General features: G+C 36.1%; 1 protein-coding gene across 5 annotated transcripts in view; it reads right to left on the bottom strand.

Moving 5' to 3' along the window:
- The window catches only part of NEK7 (NIMA related kinase 7), a 150,384-nt gene that overhangs the window by 65,917 nt on the left and 63,089 nt on the right, over nucleotides 1-21,378 (bottom strand). For 3 of the 5 annotated variants that reach the window (XM_017506068.2, XM_017506069.1, XM_017506070.2), the window contains exons 2-3: nucleotides 13,262-13,346; nucleotides 457-597 (exon numbers count right to left, since the gene is read on the bottom strand). In XM_017506068.2, the coding sequence (XP_017361557.1) occupies nucleotides 457-597; nucleotides 13,262-13,318 (198 nt within the window). In that variant the 5' untranslated portion in view covers nucleotides 13,319-13,346. Of the gene's footprint in view, nucleotides 1-456; nucleotides 598-13,261; nucleotides 13,349-21,378 lie in introns of all 5 variants that reach the window. The other 2 variants (XM_037730489.1, XM_017506071.2) reach the window with 2 other exon arrangements.

Below are 21,378 nucleotides of genomic sequence, written 5' to 3'. Positions count from 1 at the left end.
TTTTTTCAATTCTAAGTAAATAAAGTTCACATCATTTTCCTTTCATTTTCTGCTGGTATGGTTTAACTGCCATTTACTAACTTCAGGCAGTACATTTTGTGACTAGTTTCTGAATGCAATGCCTGTAGCTGTAGAACTTCAGTGAGCATTCAACATCTAGTTAAATGTCCAGGTAGAAGTAATGGTAATAACTCAAATCTGCCTCTTAAAATACAGAGTTGTGAGAGCTTTTCCAGGTTCAATACCAGCTAAATTTTTAAAGGCTAGAAATTGTGTTAAATCTAAAATTTCCACTCCATACTACACTCGATTCTAGCTTTCAAAATACAACACTCATTCTTTCTCAGCGTTCTCAACTTCAGGCTATCCATACCCACTCATTCAGGATATACTTTTCTCATCCATCATTCACATAGCATAATTTTACACTGATTTATATAATTAAAAACATCTTACCTGCACTTTTTTTAAAGCTACTGGTACTCCATCCAAGAGACAGGCTGCTCTATAAACTTCACTAAATTGTCCGCGGCCAATTTTCTTTTCTATTCGAAAGTTGGCTAATGTGTTATAGCCCATATCCGGTCGTAAGGCCTTCTGTAATTTAAAAATGTCAGAAACATTTTCAATCACACAGTATACACACAATACACACAATCACTGATCATTTTCATATATGTAGCTGACACCCAGGGTAAGTGTATAGACATCCATTCACTCAACAACAAATATTTATTGAACTCATGCCAGGCACTGTTCTACACACTGAGGATACAGCAGCAGACTGAAGAGATAATAATCTCTGCACCTGAGGAAGCTGAGAACTATATTCTAGTAAGGGGAATATAGAGACAGGGGATGAACAGTTTGAAATTTTAGATAGGAACTCCTTGTAACTTGTCCTTAGTTCACAGAATATAAACTTGTCTCACCCAATCTAGTATTTCTCTGATATTTCTTTTCTTTTGCAAAGAATCTTTGAGTTGAAATGGACCTTACAAAAATATATAATCATTTAGTCCAAACTGTCAATTAATGCATGAAACACTTCTTAACTTCCTGACAGTTATTTAACTTTCACAAAGAATACGTCCAGTGGCAGGGAGTTTACTACCAAATCATTACATTTTAAACAATATTTTTTGTTGTTGTCTGTTTTTTAACATGGAAAAAGATACTTCTTTTTTTAACTAACATTTTTTGATATTTACTATGTGCCAGGCACTGTGCTGGCTACTAGGGAAACAGAGATGAATCAGATATGCTTTCTGCTCCCAAACAGCTTACCCAAATACATGGAAGAGGCTCTTCACTGTGCTATGAGAGAAATGATTACAGGCAGGGGCACAGCAGCCATCCCTATTTTTGAGACAAAACTCAGGTTATAAACATTACCGACTGCCCTAGTTCTTTTGTTGACTTTTTTGTTCATGGGCTCATTCATTCATTTAATCTGCAGTTATGGGGTAAACACTAACTGACCATCTACTACAGTCAGACACTGTCTATTGCTAAAGTTGGAATATGACCTTTTGAGTTCCTGATAGCATTCACTTTAGCATTTCTAGCTATATAAAATGTAACAAAAGAGCCTATTTTCACCATCACATGCCCTTATGTCTTCTCTTTTTTAGCTAGACATGGCTGAGCCTTCTGAAGATTCCTGGAGTATTGATGCTCTCCATGTCTTTTACCACCCTCGGCACACCCGCAGCCCCCTCTGTACTCTCCAAGCCAACATGACATTCCTGTGGGGCCAGACTAGCACACTGCACCCTCTAATAAGACTGAATATTAAAGACCTATTAATGCAAAGGTAGCACTGGTTCATGAACATATTACACTCAGGGTTAACTCTTCGGCCTTCAAATAAACCTTTGTTAAGGCTGATGACCCCATATCCTGGACTTATGGCAGAAGGCTATTTTGATATATGGGCAACACTTTGCATTAACCCCCTAGTACATGTTACTTTTAATTTCACTGTATTTATCATGCTAACAAAAACTGTAAAATTCTGTCAAAGAGTCACTGTAACTCAAACCCAATGTTTTCGCTAAAAAAAAAAGGAGCGATAATTTGTTATTGTACATTGCTTTCTTATTCTAGAAGTCCAAAATAATGTTAAGAAAAATATCATGCTTCCTTTAAAATATAAGAAATTTCTTAAATTCATTTCATAAATAAAGGAACATAAGCTAATTGTTATATAACTACTACAACAATAACAGAAGGTCCAATTTTCATCCCCACAACTTACTGGGGACTGTATATCAGGACTTTAAGTGCCACCAAATTCAATTCTCTCACCAATCCAATAATATAGATGTCATCAAACCATGTGAATGTCCAGTTGATTCCCAAGTACAGCCTATGCCACACTGCCATGTTATTAAGCAACATTATGGGACCCAACATCATGATCCACAGACATTTTCAATGGCCAGTCTTTTGATTAAAAAAAAAAAAAATTAAAAATAAAGATAAAAACAGAACAAGTTAAAACTGAAGATGAAAAAGCATACCATAATAAGAAAGAACCAAAATAAAATTATCAAATAAAGAGGAGGTAACTTGCCATGATGTTCATTTGTAAATGGATTTCTAGCCACTGAATTTATAATTGTCAGTGTGACAAAATGATAGTTATGTAACAAAGAAACTCACCAAGTACCAATTCTCAGATATACTCAATGGATATTTGCTATTTTTTTTACATTTTTAACTTTACATAAAGGTTTCATTTAAAAAGGAAACGTTTTAAATTGCCTATGATTTCCTAAGAATTGTTTATACTGACAAACTAGAATAGTCTGTGTCATCTAATAAGGATAAGTCCTTCTCCCACACACAGAGACCATTCTTTCACTTAATGAAGATTTGTCAATCTCAACAGCAAAATACAGCTTCACCATTAAAACACCATCAAACAATTCAGATACTTTAAATTTGACTGGGAATTCCATCTTCTGTCTGCACAATAACTTGACAAATACTAGCATCAACTGCTAAGGCAGAGTGACAACCGCATGCTGAGAGCAAAGTCTCACTAATGTGTTTTGGCATGCAGGTTTGTAATCACACATTTACATATGCAATGACCTACATTTGCATGTCAGATCACACACTGTCTTGGTTTATTAAGACTGGGCACCTCCCTGTGCTTGGCCGCCAGAGTGGCAAAAGAGGGCCAGAGGGCGGTGTTTTTTGGCAGTTGAGGGATGAACTGCCACCAAGGATTAGGTTGATATGGCCTGAGCATTAGACACTTCATTAGACGTAATCTGTTTAACAGTGGGCAGTGTATGTAAACTTCACAGCCCATTTGCGGCACCTTTTTCCCCCCATGGCCTTTCTTCAAAGGGCAGTGTGGGTGAGTGACAGCTTGTCTCATCTGCTCCCATGTCCTGTCACCCAGTGTAGATGTGGAGAACTGACATGAGAAGGGGCATAGCTGCACATCTCCAACTACCCTTGGGTCTCTTTGCCACACTGCAATTTGTATAAAAATAAGCTTGTGTAGGATGAGGTCTCCTTTAGGAGATCATCAGGCAGGTTTTATATATATATATAAATATATATATATATATATATATATAGACACACACACACACTTCGGTAATAATTATTTTATATTGTTTTCAATGGTATACTTCATTTTGATGAGTTACATCACACTGTAGGTAGCATGATATTAGGTGCTTTAAATAAAAAAGGATATCATCAAACGAGTTCCCACTCAAAGAACTATTTTTAGGAAACAGCCATATTCTCTTTGTTGAATGATGTTGTATGTCCTGTATGTTTTAAGTTACTAGGAATAAAATAACTCAGCAAAATCCTGAGATTCAAATTGGTATGAAATATGAGCCAAATAAAATCACTTAAATTGACTTTTTGCTGTTCTCAATCTGGAGTGTAAACTGAGTCTCAGTCTCTTGAAGTTCCTTAATGACCCAGGTATTTTTTACTCTAAGCTGCATAAAATGGCTTTTGGATTTGAGATGAGTCACTTAGAGGGCCTTCAACTTTTATGGAAATAAAAACCCATTTTGTTTCTTCCACTATAAAATGAGGATAATGACGACTTATCTATGACAGCAGGCTTTTAAAGTCACTTTTGCACCTCGCTATGGCCATCTCCACCAGCTGCACCATATATTTTCCAAGTGTGCCGTGAACCTTGGCCTCGTGCCCATGGCATTGCACTTGCTTGTTCCCATGCCTTCTGAATAACTGCCTCTTTCATACCCAGCAAACCGCAACTCATCTTTGAGATTCAGTTCCGTGTGAGCTCTTCTAAGGAATCATCTTCAGCTCACTCAGGCAGCTTTATTGGCTTCTACCTCTGTTTCTGTAGCAATTCTCAGTAGTCATTCAACTCTATAAAGAGGCATACAAACTCAGGCACCATGTTAGGTGCTTTATTCACACTGGTTTCTAATTATTTGTTTATACAACTGACTCCTGAACAATGCAAGTTTGAACTGTGCAGATCTACTTACATCTAGATTTTCTTCTACTTCTCTCCTCCCTGGGACAGCAAGAGAGCCCTTCTCTTTCTCCTCTTCCTCTGCCTACCCAATGCGAAGACAATCAGGATAAAGATGAAGATCTACTTCCTACCTAATGAATATTAAATATACTTTCTCTTCCTTATGATTTTCTTATTAATATTTCCTTTTCTGTAGTTATTTTATAGTAAGAATACATAATACACAAAACATAAAAAGCATGTGTTAATTGACTGTTTCTGTTATCAGTAAGGCAGAATTCTAGTCAACAATAGGCTATTAGTAGTTAAGTTTTCAGGCGTCGAAAGTTATATATGGGTTTTCAGCTACACAAACTAACCCTCTTGTTGTTCCAGGGTCAACTATGTATTTACATTTCTCTCTCCAGACACTGAATTTCTCAAGGTAGAGACCAAGGTGGGTTGTTTTTTGTTTTTTGTTTTTTTAGCTTTTTAGCGAAGTGCCATGAAGAATAAATATTAACTCAATGAATATATTTGAAGGAACTAAATGAATGTAAAAGGCCCAAAATACATAGGGCATGACTATAATTACCTACAAGCTCTAAGTAGAATCTAGCAGAGAGACAGTATACTGTAGCAGAAAGAACACCAGACCTTCTAAAGCAAGGCAACTGCCTCTGCCTCGAACGGCATTCCATCAGGTGAATTCAGGCAATTCCCTTTAATCCCCACTATTAAAGAAGAATTTAGTAATAAATCATGGTCCCTGCTAAAGTGATAGGGGAAGCATTGAACAACACTGCTTCAAATCTATACTGCTCCAAAGCTTGACCAGGCATGGTTTTACAAAAAAAATCTTCTATGCTCCTAGAGTCCAGCAGAAAAGGCACAGGTTCTCAAGTTAATCAGCAAGATCTAGGTTCAAATCCTAGTTATGATGTTCAATATCTGAGCTGGGCAAACTATACAAGCCTGTTTTCTATTTCTGTAAAATAAGGGTAAATCAACCTTAAAGAATTGTGTCTGAGTCAGATAACGCATACAAAGCATGCAGAACACAGCCAAGCACACAAAGTGCTCAACAGCACTGAAGATGTCTCCTATACACACACACCAGCACCAGCAACATTCCAGCACCTCATTCTCCTATCAGGGCTCTTGTGTTTGTAGATGTTACTTTACATACTCTAGTTTTCAGGACTCAAATTCTTCTTTAGTCCCTCCCCCTCAACTTTCTTTTCTAGATCCCTTTTCTCTGGGCCACAGGAGGAGTCTGCCTGTATGTGTCTCTAGATTTCCCATATGCCATTGGTATACTTAATAGGAGTTCCAAGTTACCACCCAATCCTGGGCCATCTTCCAACTGGGTTACCCCATGTGTCATGTAGATTATCAACCTGATTCAGGAATGAAAACAGCCTGACCCCTTGGTTATTAAACTACTTGAGTGACAACACAGTAGTAATATGTAACTGTTGTCATTTTATCCAAGGTCTGTTTAACAATTCTTGGGGGAGAGAGGGACATTTAATACATAAAACCATGTTTGGTAGCAATTAAGTTATCTGTTTGGAATATGCTTGAAATAAAGTTTAAAATCACAAACTGCAAAACAGAGTAACAGGTCCAAAGCCCATAAACCCTATGAGTTGGAAACAATGCTCTTCAGGACAAATGAAAACAGAGAGACAGCATGGCCAATTCAGCAAACAATATTTTCTAAAAGTACTAAAGACTACATATCCCATTAAGTATTTTCAAACTGACTCAGTTTTGAAATATTTCTCAAATATAACTCACATAGATAACACAGATAAGCCAAGATAGGTTGTTTATTTAACATTATTTTATTTCTTAATTACCATGAAACATCCACAACTCTTCACTTAATAGGCATAATTAAAATTGATCTTGGAAACATTTGTATTATATTTTTGTGATAAATTACTAAGTTGAGGCTCTTGAGCTATACAAATTTATATACTAATAGACCATATTATAAAAGCATTCTGAGATCTCAGAAACATAAAATACATATTCAAAAATAATATATAAAAACTAAGAAATCAAACTCTACAGTGAATGAAGCTTAATGTCCTTAAATATTCTTATTAACAAACTTTTTTTTGATGTGAATACACTCTAATCACATGAACAAGGGATCTTACTAATTGGGATTAACTTCTAAATATCGGTCTGTGTTTACTGAGCTTCCTTCACATAGATACTTTTCACCTGAAAATAAAATTCATTGTTTGCCAGTGGTTATTATTTTCACAGGTGATGACTCCTTAAACAATAACTTCCCAGAACTAAATTAATTTCTTAATTTGCTTTAAATTTGAAGGCAAGGACACTTACTGAGCAATAAGATAATTCAAGATAACATTATGATGATAATCCTCTCTGGGGAAATTAGAAGAGTCACACCATGAATTCAATAGACTCCCCAGAGAGAAAATTACGTTCTGATAATTCCTAAAGGTACTGTTATCAATGATTTAATAAACAAGCCATATTAATTACAATAATTAACACCATTAATAAGATTTTCATTGTTATTGCAAATTCATCTCTTATGGGTGATTTTCCTGTGCCACTTAATTAAATAAACTATCTTTTATTTTATATTGTTAATTTCTCCGAAATTTAAAACTAACAAAACTTTAAAATTGCTTTCAAATTTTATTTAGCAATAAAACTCATACTATTATCTTTCATCTTTAAAAAGATGTTACTCACCTCCATATTACACAAACCAGAATATCCTTTTTGTCATGTATTTTTTTTTCTAAAGACTTCACTGGAAACCAAAAAAGGCAGATACAACAAAGAAAAAAAAAAAAAAAAGGCAGATACAAAAAAAAAAAAAAAAAAAAAACACCACGTGTGCCACCAAGACCTAATTATTCATGCTTCTTCCTATTTGAAAAATTAACTCCCTAAATTTTTCAACTATGTCAAATGTAACCTATTCCTAAAGTTTCCTAAGTGTCAGAAGCTTCTATCAGTTTAGACAATATGCCATTGATCATTAAAACCAGCTTTTATCCAAGGAGAAAATTTTACAATTGTGTAAGAAAAATGAGTGACCAAATATAACCAGTTATCTAATTAAACATTTATAAGACCCTGGTATTTGTAGCATTTAATTGTCACTAGTTATGGTACCAGTATAATAATTACTACATCCAAATGATGTAACCAAAAATACTGACTATCTCTCCTAGGTTATCATGAGCAAGATAATTAATTAATGTCAAAGATACTCCCATCTCCCCTGCTTCCCTATGAGCACCTGGCAAAGCTAAATATGGAGAGAAAAAGCCTTTTACTGAAAGAAAGCAAAAAGTGGTTAAAAATTTATTCATTTATTCCACAAACATTACTGGAGGGAGGATATAACATACACCACAAAGACACTAAAAAGGCAATAAACAAATATATAATACTATCTAATATTCTACATACTTAAGTACTATGCAGAGAAACAAAATAAGTGATATGACATAGAATGTGACAGAAAATGAGTGGGTAATTATTTTAGGTTGGTTGATTTAGGGATGATCTTGCTGAGGATGTAACGTTTCCACAGAGATTAAAAAACAAAATGAAAGGAAAGAAGCCATAACAGAAAAAACGTCTGAAAAAAATGTCTTAAGGAAGAAATGCACTCCATGTGTTCAAGGACCAGCAAAAAGGGCACTGTGGCTGGAGTATAGTGAGCAAGGGAGAGCATGGTTAAAGAGCTAAGCACTGAGTGGCCTGGAGAGGTGGCTCCGGCCAGGCACTTTAGCGGGCCAGGCCGGGCGGATCGCTTGAGCTCAGAAGTTCAAGACCAACCTGGGAAACACGGCACATGGCGAAAACCCTTCTCTACTAAAAAAACAAAAAAATTAAAAAGAACAAGAAAAAAATACAAAACATAGAAAAAAATTAAAATAAAACACAAGCTGTCAGAGTGAGACCTAATCTCTCTCTCTCTCTCTCCCCATTCCCCCCCACACACACATACACACACACAAAAGAAGTAAGCATTGAGAAAATCATATTATGCTTTGACAGCAAGAGTAAGGGGTCTGGGTTTTAAGCAAGGTAGCCCCATTCTGCATTCTGATACACATTTTACAAAAATAACTCATGATGCTGCATGGAGAACTGGGAAGAAGGGTGAGTAGAGCAAGAATGGAAGCAAGGAGCCTGGACAGGAGGTAGTGAGTATGGCCTGAGGAGGCAAGAGAGATGAGGACAGCAGGAGGAATCAGAACATAATCTTGAGAAGGAGTCAAAATCTTGTCAATGAATTGAATATGAGAAATGACGGAGAGAAAGAAATTGAGGATAATTGAGATTTTTGGGTGAAGCACACAGATGAATAGTGATGCCATTTACTGGTAAAAACAAGGCCAAAGGAGAAGCCATCTAGGCAGAAAGTAGGTAAGAAAGATGTAATAAAAGATATAATATGATATGGAAGAAAACAATGGATAGAGAAATGTGGGCCAAGACAATTATTGGCAGCATGTTGTCACTGCAGTCATCATCATCATCTTTGCTAACATTTAATGAGTGTTAACTATGTGCCAAGCATCATCCTAAAAGCTCCATATCAACTTTATGAGGTAAAAACTATGGTTCATCTCAATCACTAATAAGAAAACTGACGTTTCTAGATGTTAAATAACCTCCTCTGCATCACATGGCTAGGAAGTGAAGGACTAAGAACTGATCCCAGGCAGTATGACTTCAAGCTCACGCTCTAACCCACTGTGCTAAATTATGTACTCCTGTAGGAATAAGGAGTATCTGTTTTTCTACCCACATATGTGGGTGACATGTCCTCTCTCTTTCATAAGTAGCCAAAGTATTACACCACCTTCAAATTAAAAACAAAACAAAACATATCCTAGGCCTCTGATCACATCACAATGAAAATTAAACAACCTTCTAATCACTCAACAGAAATTCTTAAAATTGTACTCTAATTATAATTGGTTTATATTTAACTTTATGAAAAAATTTGGATGTACTATGGCCATCTTCACCTAATAACCATAAATAAAAATACAAAATGTTAATTGTAAACTTCCATTGTTTAAAATTAGTCTTATAGTAAAGAGTAAAAATTTTACTAATTCCCAATCACCACCTTTTACACAGTTTAAAGTTTTATTTTTTTAAAAGAGCTAAATCCACTGTTCCACAAACAAGAGTCCGAGGGCAATGAAAATATATAGAATAAGCATCTAGTCAAAATATGCTTTCAGTACCTTCTAGAGACATTAGTGGAAGGAATCAATAAAGGAAGAAAGGAGGAAAGGAAGGCAGAGTGGGAGGAAGCAGAGCTGAGAAAAAAATTCTGAATACATTAATAAAGATACGTAAGTCTCACATTCTAAAACAAAACAAAAGGAACTTATATTGTACCAAAAATGAGACCACATGTTACGCATTATGGGGTGAGAATATTCATTCTGATACAAGAAAAAGAAAGGATATGCCAAGAATATACACCACTCATCATGTAACATGGAATTGCTATTTGACACTCAGAAAACTGACTTCCTTAGTTTTCTGTTTACACCTGAACTTATATCAGCATTACAAAAGTGAAATAAGTCACTGGGCTAACCCTATGTAATTTTCCCGCACATTCTTGCTTCAATGGGAGCATACCTCTTCCCTCCAGGGTACTGCTTCCCCTGTAACCCTCTCAAGCAGAGGCTACTTATTCTCCCTTGCCCACATACATAGGGTCAGGAGGTCGGAACCACAACCTTCTCCATCCACCATGCCTCTTCTACAACACTACTGCTCCTTTTTGTGTGGGGAGTTGGGGGACAAAGTTGGGCGGCAGTGAGGAACCACAGCTTTGAGGCTTCTACCACCCAGCTAAAGGACTTTTACCTTCCTTATTGCTATCATCTTCTGACCTCTCATTACCACTCACATGAACTGAAAATTTAACCCCTGGCTCACTCTCTTACCACCTTCATTCTGGACAGTAGCACTGCTGCTACTGTCACCCCCATTACTCAGGCCACTGGTGTGGAACAAAACTAAAAATAGGTTGTCAACCCTGAACACAGGGTGTCCTTTCCCAGTCTTTTAAAATAATGCTACTGAGACCAATAACGTTTTTCAAAGACTTAATAAGCAATAATGCCTATAAGCTCTTGTCAGGTAATCTTTCTCTCACTGTCTCACACCATCAGTGTGAACGCAGAGAGTAGGGAAAAAAAAATCCTTCTCCCTTCCCCCACCTGCCACAAGGCAGCTAGAACCTGGAATGACACTTGCCTGTTTCCAACAGGGAAAGAGGTTCACCCACATAGGAGCAGCAGCAGGAGGCATAAGCGAAAGGAACCGTGTGAAAAGAAATGCAGAACTGCTTCTACAATTTTGAAATTTATACCGTGTGGCAGCCCAGTGTTTCACAGGAAAACAATCACTTTCATTTTTGCCTCCTACTGCCACGCCGACCTTTCCTAGTTGGTGAGTCAGTAGGAGGCAAAAATGAAAGTAGTTATTTTTTCCCTCTTTGAAACACAAGGTTGTTAAAAACTGTGACTCTCAAAATCATAACATGAACTACCTAATTTTTGGAAGTGTCTTTGCTGGAAATAACATAATATGAAACAATATTGTTTGGTATATGTGTAAAAGGAGTATTAAGAGGTCTATATTCCATAGATATAAGTTGTTTATTATAATCTTATAATTATATAAATAACATAATTTCTGACCATAACATAAAATATAATGGGGACTTAAAAAAATTCTTCTTGAAATTAAAATATTGGCCTTACTTTAAGCTAAAGGGTCTTTTTAATCAATATAGAACCTCTTTCCCTGTTGGAAAGACAGGTATAACAAAGAAAAGCAATGTAATAGTGCAATTAAGTAAAGGACTAATTTCAATGGGTCCCTGGTTGGTTTCAATTACATGTTCTTATTGAGCTCCTATTACAGTAAGAAGTAGGAGCTCAATAAGCTTCCATTTCTCAGGGCACTGAAGTACCACAGGGCATCCACGGTAAGTAAGATACAGTTCCTTCCCTCAAGCAGATTATAACCTAATAAGACAGGTAAGAAAAATGCCCATATAAAAATGACGCAAAAGTTATCAGAAATAGCAGAAGAGAGATGCAAAGACATCGTCACGTTTCCAAGGAAAGATACTGCATTTAGAGGATCAGACAAAGCTTTATGGTAGAGATGGCTTTTTTGATGGTACTTGAGGATGCGCAGGATTTAGAAAATTGGAGGGGAAGATGGAGGGGACAAAATGAGCAAAGTCACAGAAGCAGAAAAGATTTTTTTTTTTTGTAGACAGTTATTCTCTGGGCAGTGCTTCTGTGATAAGTCAATAGATGCACGAAAAATAGAAAAAGGATTCCATAGGCAAATAAGTTTGGAAAACACTACAGCCTATACTACTTTTTGAAATTCATTTACAATGCACATTAGTGTATGAAAGGCTCTGAGAAAGTACTGCCACAAAGTCACTGTTTTCCCCAAGTCTCCCAAACCTATTTGACTACAGAGCTCCTGTGAAAGAACACTTATCAATTGCCCAAATGTTTTCAGAAGTACTATCCAAACAAAATTGGGACAAGGCTAGCAGAGTATACATGAGACATATTGTAGAATGCCTCAAAGACCAAGCTGAGAAATACAGTCTTCAGGAACAACAGCAATAAAAATGAGGTACTGCCCTGACATGGAGCGGCAATTGTTATTTTAAACATGTCATTACACATTAGCTTTATGACAAGCATTCACATTGAATGCAGGATGGTAAATAATGAATTTCAGTAATGTGTATATATTTTTTACTAAAACTTTTTTTACTTCATTTTATATTATTAAATACAAGAGACAGGCAAATATGTCACAGGAGAAATAAACTACAAGTGAGAGGGAGAGAAAAGTTACCACCATGGAAGGCAGCTGTGGGCAAGGCAAAATCAGCCCACTAAAGCAAGGGCAGGTACAAAATGTACCTGCACTCCCAAACTTAGGCACAGCCTCACCTTTTTAATTTATTTTTGAGATAGAGTCTCGCTCTGTCTTCCAGGCTGGAGTGCAATGGCGCAATCTCGGCTCACTGCAACTCTGCCTCCTGGGCTTAAGTGATTCTCCTACCTCGGCCTCCAGAGTAGCTGGGATTATAGGCATGTGCCACCACGCCCAGCTATTTTTTATATTTCTAGTAGAGACGGGGTTTCATCATGTTGCCCAGGCTGGTCTTGAACACCTGACCTCAGGTGATCCACTGGCCTCAGCCTCCCAAAGTGCTGGAATTACAGGCATAAGCCATCGCGCCTGGCCTTGTCTTTTTTTTTTTTCCTCTTTTTTCACTAAACCTAATACTAATGCTCAGAGCTTACAGGTCATTCAAATAAAATTAAAAGCTAAAGCTGCCTTTTTGTTTCCATGTTTGTAAATGAGAGCTAAACATTATCAAACAATATTTTAAAATAAATATTTCTATCAAAATGCACCCCATAAATATGTGCAATTATAATGTATCAATTAAAAATAAATAAATTACAACTAAATAATTATACCTAAAGAGTATACTAATTACACCTAAAACTATACATAAAAGCCATAAACAAAATTGAAAAACAGATAAAAAATGCTGATAAAAACTTGAAAATTCAAAATTAGCATTTTTGGGCTACTTTATTTCCTAAAGGAACAATAAATGTACTACTTTCTTACACATATTTAACATAGATTATATATACTTCTGGCTACTTAATTAGGATAAATTACCTGTGGTTGGAACTGAGGAACCGGCGGCCCTTGCATTCCTTGTGATTGCTCATCCATTGTCTGAAGCAACAGGAACTTTAGAACTCTGCAAAAATGTAAAGTTGATATTTAAATAATGTAATCATTACCAATTCACGTCATTCATCAGACGCCTGACACATGCATTCACATGCTAGAGATTTACTCAACGCTTCAAAAATTTACTGAGATATACCACACTCTTCTGCCATTTGCTAAATCCAAGCTCTAGTTAGCTCCCACAAACGCTGTCTCAACCATTTCTACTTCTCCAAAAGCATTAATTGTTTAGAAAATCCTGTTTCCTGAGATGAAATTCTTCTCCATTCTGCCTTTCAGATCAAAGATATTTCCTTCTACTCTGACACTATGAGAAGATAAGTATCAGAAGTAAGTTCCCTATAATTATGCCCCATGTCTTACATCCCTAAAATGCAACTTAACTTTATATTCTAAAAATGTTAGTACTTTTATTCTTTTACCCAACTGCTTACTGTGATTTCTTAAACTTAAAAGGCCAGTTCTCATGAGAGTGTTTATTCTTTTATTCATACTTTGTAATTATAAAGCATTCATCCATTAATTCAGTAAACACAGGCTGAAGATAATTATATGCCAGGCCTTGCACAAGACTCAAAAATTGAAATATTAATGAGACACAGCCCTTGCCCTCCAGGAACTACATTTGCACTCATTCTACTCAACACCAAGTGTTTCTAGGTTCTTTATAAATGTTATTTTATGACCAAAATCTGTGAGTCAAAGAACTAGGGTTCCTTTTAAATGGGATTAACTGATGGAAAAACTAAAACACATCTTCACTTCATCATACTCTTTAAAAACCAATAAAAATATTCTGGGCATGGTTCATCTGTATTACAAATTTCTTCTTCTACCTTGTAACTTGTCTTTTTAAAAGATTCCCAATGGTGTCTTTCCATTAACTACTACTATAAAAAGAAATTCATAATTTTAATGTGGTCTAAGTAATCAATCTCTTTTTCTTTAAGATGAATGCTTTGTGTACTATTTATGAATTATTTTTCTACTCTAAGTTCTCATATTATTTTCTAATGTAAGCTTTATTTTTTAACCTTTAATATTTAGATCTACAATCCATTTAGAATTAAGTTTTTTTAATGATATAAGGCAAAGTCAATCTTTGTTTTTCTTTAAGGATATCCAATTGACCTCAAATGATATATTGAAAAGATTATCCTTTACCACACTGCACTGCTGCGGTGTCATCTTTGTCATATACCAAATGACCGTGTGTTTATATATATACACACGCACGTGTATATACATACACGTATATGTATTTCCACTTTCATTGCTGTTCCATTGGTTATTTATCTGCACTAACACCAATACTACACTATAGAGTGTACTATAGTGTACCTACTATACTGTACTATTGCTACTCCATATAACTACAGTATTTATTACTATAGCTTATTATAAAGTCTTGATACCTAATCACATGTCTGCTTTTAATATGAGTTGTAAAATCAGTCTGCTTGTTTTGATTTTCTATAAAAAGGCTGCTGAGATTTTGATTCAGATTACGTCAATCTTAAAGTTCAATTTGGGGAGAACTGACATCTTAATATGGGGTCTTCAAACCCATGAACACAAAATATCTCATTTAAGTTTCTTTCAATAATGGCTTCCAGTTTCATATATTGATCTTTCACGTCTTTATTTCAGATTATTTCCTAAATGTTTTGTATTTCTTGACACTACTGTAAACGCTGGGTTTTTTAAATTCAATTTTCTGATTGTTATTAGTGTACAGAAATAAAACATTTCTGTCTGTTGACCCTGTAATCTTGCAAACTTCCTAAAGTTGCTTATTAGTCCAAATGGCTTTTCTGTAGTTTGCTGACTTACTGCGATAGAACCTCCAGTACAACAGAAGTAGAGAAGAGACATCCTTTCCTTGTTCCTAATCTTAGGAAAAAAAGTCTTCAATTTTTCACCAATAAGTATTATGTTAGCTATACATTTTTTAGAGATGCCCTGATTTATCAGGTTGATAATTCCCTTCTGTTCTTTGCTGGAAGCTTTTACAAAGAATAGATGTTAGATTTTTGCCAAATATTTTTTGCGGCTACTGAAATAATTACACGGTTTTTCTTTTTTAATCTGTTCAAATGTTGAATTATGTTGATTCAATTTTGAATGTTAAACCAGTATTCATTTCTAGGATGAACCCCACTTGTTCATCATAAAAAATCATATTTACATGGTGTTGGTTTCAAGGAAGGGAGTAAGATGAAGGGGAATCCTAGATGTTAATCTAAATACTTTTTAGCATGAAATCCAATATTAAAATCAACATTTCATACCTGGTGTCCTACAGATAATTCCACAAGATATTCCATGAAAAAAAGAAAAGAGTTTCTTGGTCAAAGACCTCTATGAAATACTATTTTTTATGTGAATCTCTCTTAAGAGTCATAGTGAATAGCACAGTAAAGGATCCAAGCAGGCCTGCAATTAATGAAAGTTTTTTAACTTTCTTTTGCTTTCTTTGTGTAATATTTTAAAATATCCCACAGTCTGACTAATCTAAAGAAGCCACTTTGAGAAATTCTGTGCTAGGTTATAATAAAAGTGGTTTCGCTATAGCTACTGATACGTGACAACGTCTAAACAAATAAAATCATGAAAAAGGAGATGTAAAACTCAAAGAAACTTAAAGTGTTTTGCTGTAAAAATTTATATAAAGAAGTCACTTCTACAGTATCCCATAAAGAAGGTCAAGGAGCCTCTGCTTGGAAAAGAAAATTCTGAAGACATTTCTCATATGAATGTAAACTTAAAAAGAATGAAGAAAAATAAATATGAACTGCGCTTTTCCTCTGCTCTCACACCACAGCAATCACAGTAAGACTTCTGTCACCAAATGTGTAGAAGTTTCTCTCCACACATCAAGCAAATAATCAGTTCTGCAGTGGACACCAACTGGGTTTCATCAAATTCAATTCCAATACTATCCTCCTGGAGATAGCACCAGATCCCACAGGTTAAGGGCTCAGTCTCCCAAGATCACTGCCCGCTTCCCACCAGGCACAAGTCAAAGCCTCTGGAATTTCTGAGGAGCTCGCTTCAAGTTGGGGTGCCCACGACCCCCTCTTTGGGTTTGACTAATTTGTCAGAGTGGCTCACAGACCTCAGGAAGGGAAATACATTTACCCGTCTATTATAAAGAATATTACATAGCATATGAACGGAGACATGCATGGAGCAAATAGGGGAAAGGGGTGCAGAGCTTCCATACCCTCCTGGACGCACCACACTCCAGGAACCTCCAATGTATTCAGCTATCCGGAAGCGCCCTGAACCTGGACTCTTGGGCCTTCTGTGGAGATTTCATTGGCTAGGCGTGACTGACAACCATACAGAAATGTGACTGGACAAAAAAGATAGGATCTAATACTAACAGACTGAGCGGGGAAACCCAGCCAGGCCTGTCTGTTCAGATGCTTCTTGGCCTCCTTGTGCAGCATTCCTTCCCCAAGGATATGAGACAGAATCCCTTCTGAAAGGAAGGTGTTAAGACCTACAATCAGCCAACAAGGCAGGTCAGAGAATTTCTTTATGGCCACTTCCAAGACAGAAAGCGGGGGAAGACTCCTGCCTTCAAGAGAGAAGGAAGCATGTGAAAGAAAAGGAGAGTGTCAAAAAAAAAAAAAGAAAGAAAAGGAGCGGGTCACAGAGAGAGACTGTTTTCTGAGGCCTGAGGTACCCCAATATTAGAACAAAAGACTGTATCAAGGGTTATGGGAGTTATGATGCAGGAACTATAGATGAAATCATACACGTATTATACTAAGTACAATGAATAAAAACTTTTTGCATAATATCTAACATAATCCCATATGTAAATGAGTTTGTTTGTTTTTTGTAGACAGTCTCACTCTGTTGCCCAGGCTGGAGTACAGCAGCATGATCTTGGTTCACTGCAACCTCCATTTTTCGGGTTCAAGTAATTCTCCTGCCTCAGCCTCTTGAGTAGCTAGGATTACAGGTGTGTGCCACCACGTCCACCTAATTTTTGTATTTTTAGTAAAGACAAGGTTTCACCGTGTTGGTCAGGCTGGTCTGGAACTCCTGACCTCAGGTGATCTGCCACCTCGGCCTCCCAAAATGCTGGAATTACAAGTGTGAGCCACTGTGCCCCAGCCTTCAGTGGGTTCTTAATATTCTCACATATGTCAAAGTTTACATATTGATTTGACACCATTACTTATCATGTCCTTGGAAGGCCAAATAGTTTATCTTGTACCACTAATGAAAGAAAAATATATTTTAATATATAAAATATTTTAATATGTATTCAATCTTCCAGACTGTAAATTCCATGTGTCACTGACACATCTGTGTCATCCACAGCTGTATCACCCAATGCTTAGGTCAATACCTGGTACGAAACAGGTGGCTGAAAAAAATATGTATTTAATGAATGCATGCATGCATAAATGTTAAGAAAAACTAAGTAACTACTGCTACATATTAAGTACAAAATCAATGATGAAAAAACTGTCATCAAATTCAACAAGTCTGGCAACCAATCTTGAGCAAAAAAAAAAAAAAACTCTGCCCAAAGAAGGTGCTGACTGAATTGCATTTTAAGTAATGAACAAGAAAAGATAACAAGGTTTACATGAGCCAGGAAAGAGAGGAATTCTGGGAAGAGGAAAGAACACATCAAAACAGTAAAAAGTACAGTAAACACCACCTTATAAGTAATTTCAAATTAAACTTGGTGAGCCGTGGGAGACCGTGGGTGGGGACTTAGTAGCAAAAGATTAATCTAAAAATAGACAAGTGTCAGTTCATGACAAAAATTTTAATACCTAGTTGATACGAGAGAGGTATTGTTAGGTTTTAGGCAGCTGAGAGAGAAGTTCACTATTTTTGGAAGACAATCTTTCTAGCAATATGACAGGGGCACAACCACAATCAAGCAGGCCAGTTAACAGGTCACTGCACCAATACAGACAAGAGATGACAAGAGCCATCATGAGGGTCCCCTTACTCATCCTCCACCAGCTTTTACCACCACTGACTAACCCGCTTTCCTGAAATGTCCTGTAATCTCACATTCGCCTGGTTTTTTTCCTAGCTATCCTAAGTTCCCTTTTCTGTTTAACTCATATATGCTAGAGTGTTCCAAGACTTGAATCTTTTTTTTTTTTTTAACCTACATACTTCTCAAGTCATCTATAATAATGGCCTTTACAATTTTTTCAATTTTTTAATTTTTACTTTTTGTAGAGATGGAGTATCAGTGGACATTATGTTGTCCAGGCTGGTCTAGAACTCCTAGGCTCAAGTGATCCTCCCACCTCAGCCTCCCAGAGTGCTGGGATTTCAGGCGTGAGCCACCATGTCCGACCAGGACCATGGCCTTGAATACTACTGGTATATGATTACTCTGAAATTTGTATCTTCACTAAACAGGCATCAATCCTGAGCTCTGAACTGCAAACACCTATAACCAACGCCCCACTTGGTGTTTCCATCAAAATAAAAGGTTTCACCTCTCATGCACTACAAAACTTGCTTTTCCTCCATTTTTTTTTTTTATTTCTACATGTACTACCATCTACTCATTTGACCCAGCCCCACAATTCTCAAACATTTAGGTCTCTACATTTCTTTACCTGAGGTCTCTAAAGACCTTTTGTTTATATGGGTTATATTCATCTATATTCGCCATACTGGGAATTAAAACTCAGAAATTTAAAAAATACATACTAATTTAGTTACCAATAAACATAAGTCCCTTATATATTTATTTGTTTATTTTATATATTTATATTTAATTTTTTATATATTTATAAATAGCTGTATTTTCCAAAAATTAGGAGGGAACCATAGTTTTACATTTTGCAAATTTAATATCTATCCTCTCAGAAGCAGTTTCTACAATGAGACACACTGTTTTGTTTGAAGTACAGACAAATGTTGCCCAATGAAGAGGGCATGTGCTAAGAAATACATTCTCAGTTGATTTTGTCATCGTCTGAACATCATGGAACGTACTTCCACAAACCTAGATGGTATAGCCTAGTACACACCTAGATTATATGGTATAACCTATTGCTCCTAGGCTACAAACCTGTATGGCTTGTTAGTGCACTGAATACCACAGATACCTATAGCACTATCTAAACACAGAAAAAGTAATGCATTGTACCACAAACATTATAACCCCTATGATATCACTAAGCAATACAAATTTCTCAGCTTCATTATAATCTTAAGAAAGCGTAAGTTTTATATGCAGTTCATAAAGCATCATTATGTGCCGCAAGTCTATATATTTCAAAATCACCTATACATTCCACAAATGCATAGGTGAAAAAAGAGAAGTATTTCAATAAACATTTCATATCACTGTGAATATTCTTCTTTTATACTATACCAAACTTGACAGGTGGCAGGTTTCTAAACTATAGTGTGTACATTGAAATTGCATCAATGAACCTTCATACTCTTAAAATCCATTGGTCTATCTTTCCCTTTGCATAGATCTTTAATCATGCAAGATTTTTACACTGGTCATCTGAAAATTTTTAGTTCACTGAGTTACTTGGATTTTCTAAATGTTGACTATTTCATTACACATTAAAAATAATCATACTAATCAACATCACCACTAATCGCATCCAAAAATGTCTTCAAATACCCAGAAGATGTCAAGGTCATACTGTAAGTTTCCCAAAACTCTTTAATTTTCACTTTAAAAGCTCAAATATCATTAACAAGAAATAATGTCAGTTGTTTTCCTTTAAAGGATAGGCAGATGGTTTTCCTAAAAATATCTATGAAATTCCTGTCTGAATATTGTCTTGCTTTCAAATAAACACGTGTTCCATGAAAACAGTAGCTACTCACCTTGCTCTTCAAACAACTGCACAAATGCTTTTTCCTTGAGATAACTTTGATTTGCTGCAGTTGTGCTTTAAGCATACTTCCAATTTCACGCATATTAAAAGACGTATACTTAAAAGTTGAGATTTGATAAGAATATACTCTTTTACCCCTCATCAAGAAGACTTTAAAATGAAACTTGCTCCCCATGTCCAACACATCAGTAAGTGTCATTTGTTCTACTTCCAAAATATATCTGAAATTTGTTCATGTTCCTCCATTACCACTAATACCACTCTACAAGTTATTATGTCTCCACCTGGGACTACTGTAATAGCCTACTAACGGATCTCTCTTTCTCTATCATTCTCTCCAAAGTGACATTTTGAAAACATAAATCAAATTATAACATTCTCATTGTTCTTAGAATAAAATTCAAACTCCTTTCTGAATCACAGTAGGATTCTGTAAGTAACCTTCTGCCTGCCTCTCCCGCATTACCAGCCCAGTATTCTCATTGACTGCCTTCCATCAGCACTGAACTCCTTTCTGTTCTTGAAACCTGTGAAATCCTTTCTGGCATCAGGCCTTGTACTTGGCTATCCTCTAGGCCCAGAATCCCTGAATGGCTGCTTCAGAATTAGCCCTTGCCAAAGTAGTGTGCTTACACTCATGATTCGTATCTTTACTCTTTGGTTTCTACACAGCAATTATAACGATTTGTAATTGTCTTGTTTGTTACTTATTTATTGTGTATCTCCTCTGCTATGATATAAGTAACAGGGCGAGACTGTCATTTTGTTCCCTGCTGAATTCATCAGCAATTACCTGGCATATAATGGGTACTCAATAAACATCGTTGAAAGAATAAAACATTAACAAAAATGGAGAATACAGGATCGATGTTAGTTAGCATTGCTTGTTTTGACTTTTAGGACTTGTGACTGATATGGTTGGTGATGGAAAATGGAAGTTAAAAATGATTCCATGATTTTAGCTTGGGGGAAAGAGCACATGCCGTTACCACCATCCAAAATTGGTAACAGAGGGAAAATAAAAACCAGGGTAAGGGGGGTGGGGTGTCAGGAAGGGTAAAGTACAGAATGAGATTCACACAGAAAAACCTAATTGTAAATTATTAGGAAAAAAACCCATGAAGAATGGTTTTAGAATACTCGAAATTTCTTTGGGGAAGGGGAGTTTGATATATT

Source organism: Cebus imitator, unplaced genomic scaffold, assembly GCF_001604975.1.
Source record: "Cebus imitator isolate Cc_AM_T3 unplaced genomic scaffold, Cebus_imitator-1.0 Scaffold347, whole genome shotgun sequence".
Taxonomy (NCBI): Eukaryota; Metazoa; Chordata; class Mammalia; order Primates; family Cebidae; genus Cebus; species Cebus imitator.
Note: the sequence above shows the minus strand (reverse complement) of the source record. Positions and strands in the feature narration are given on the sequence as shown.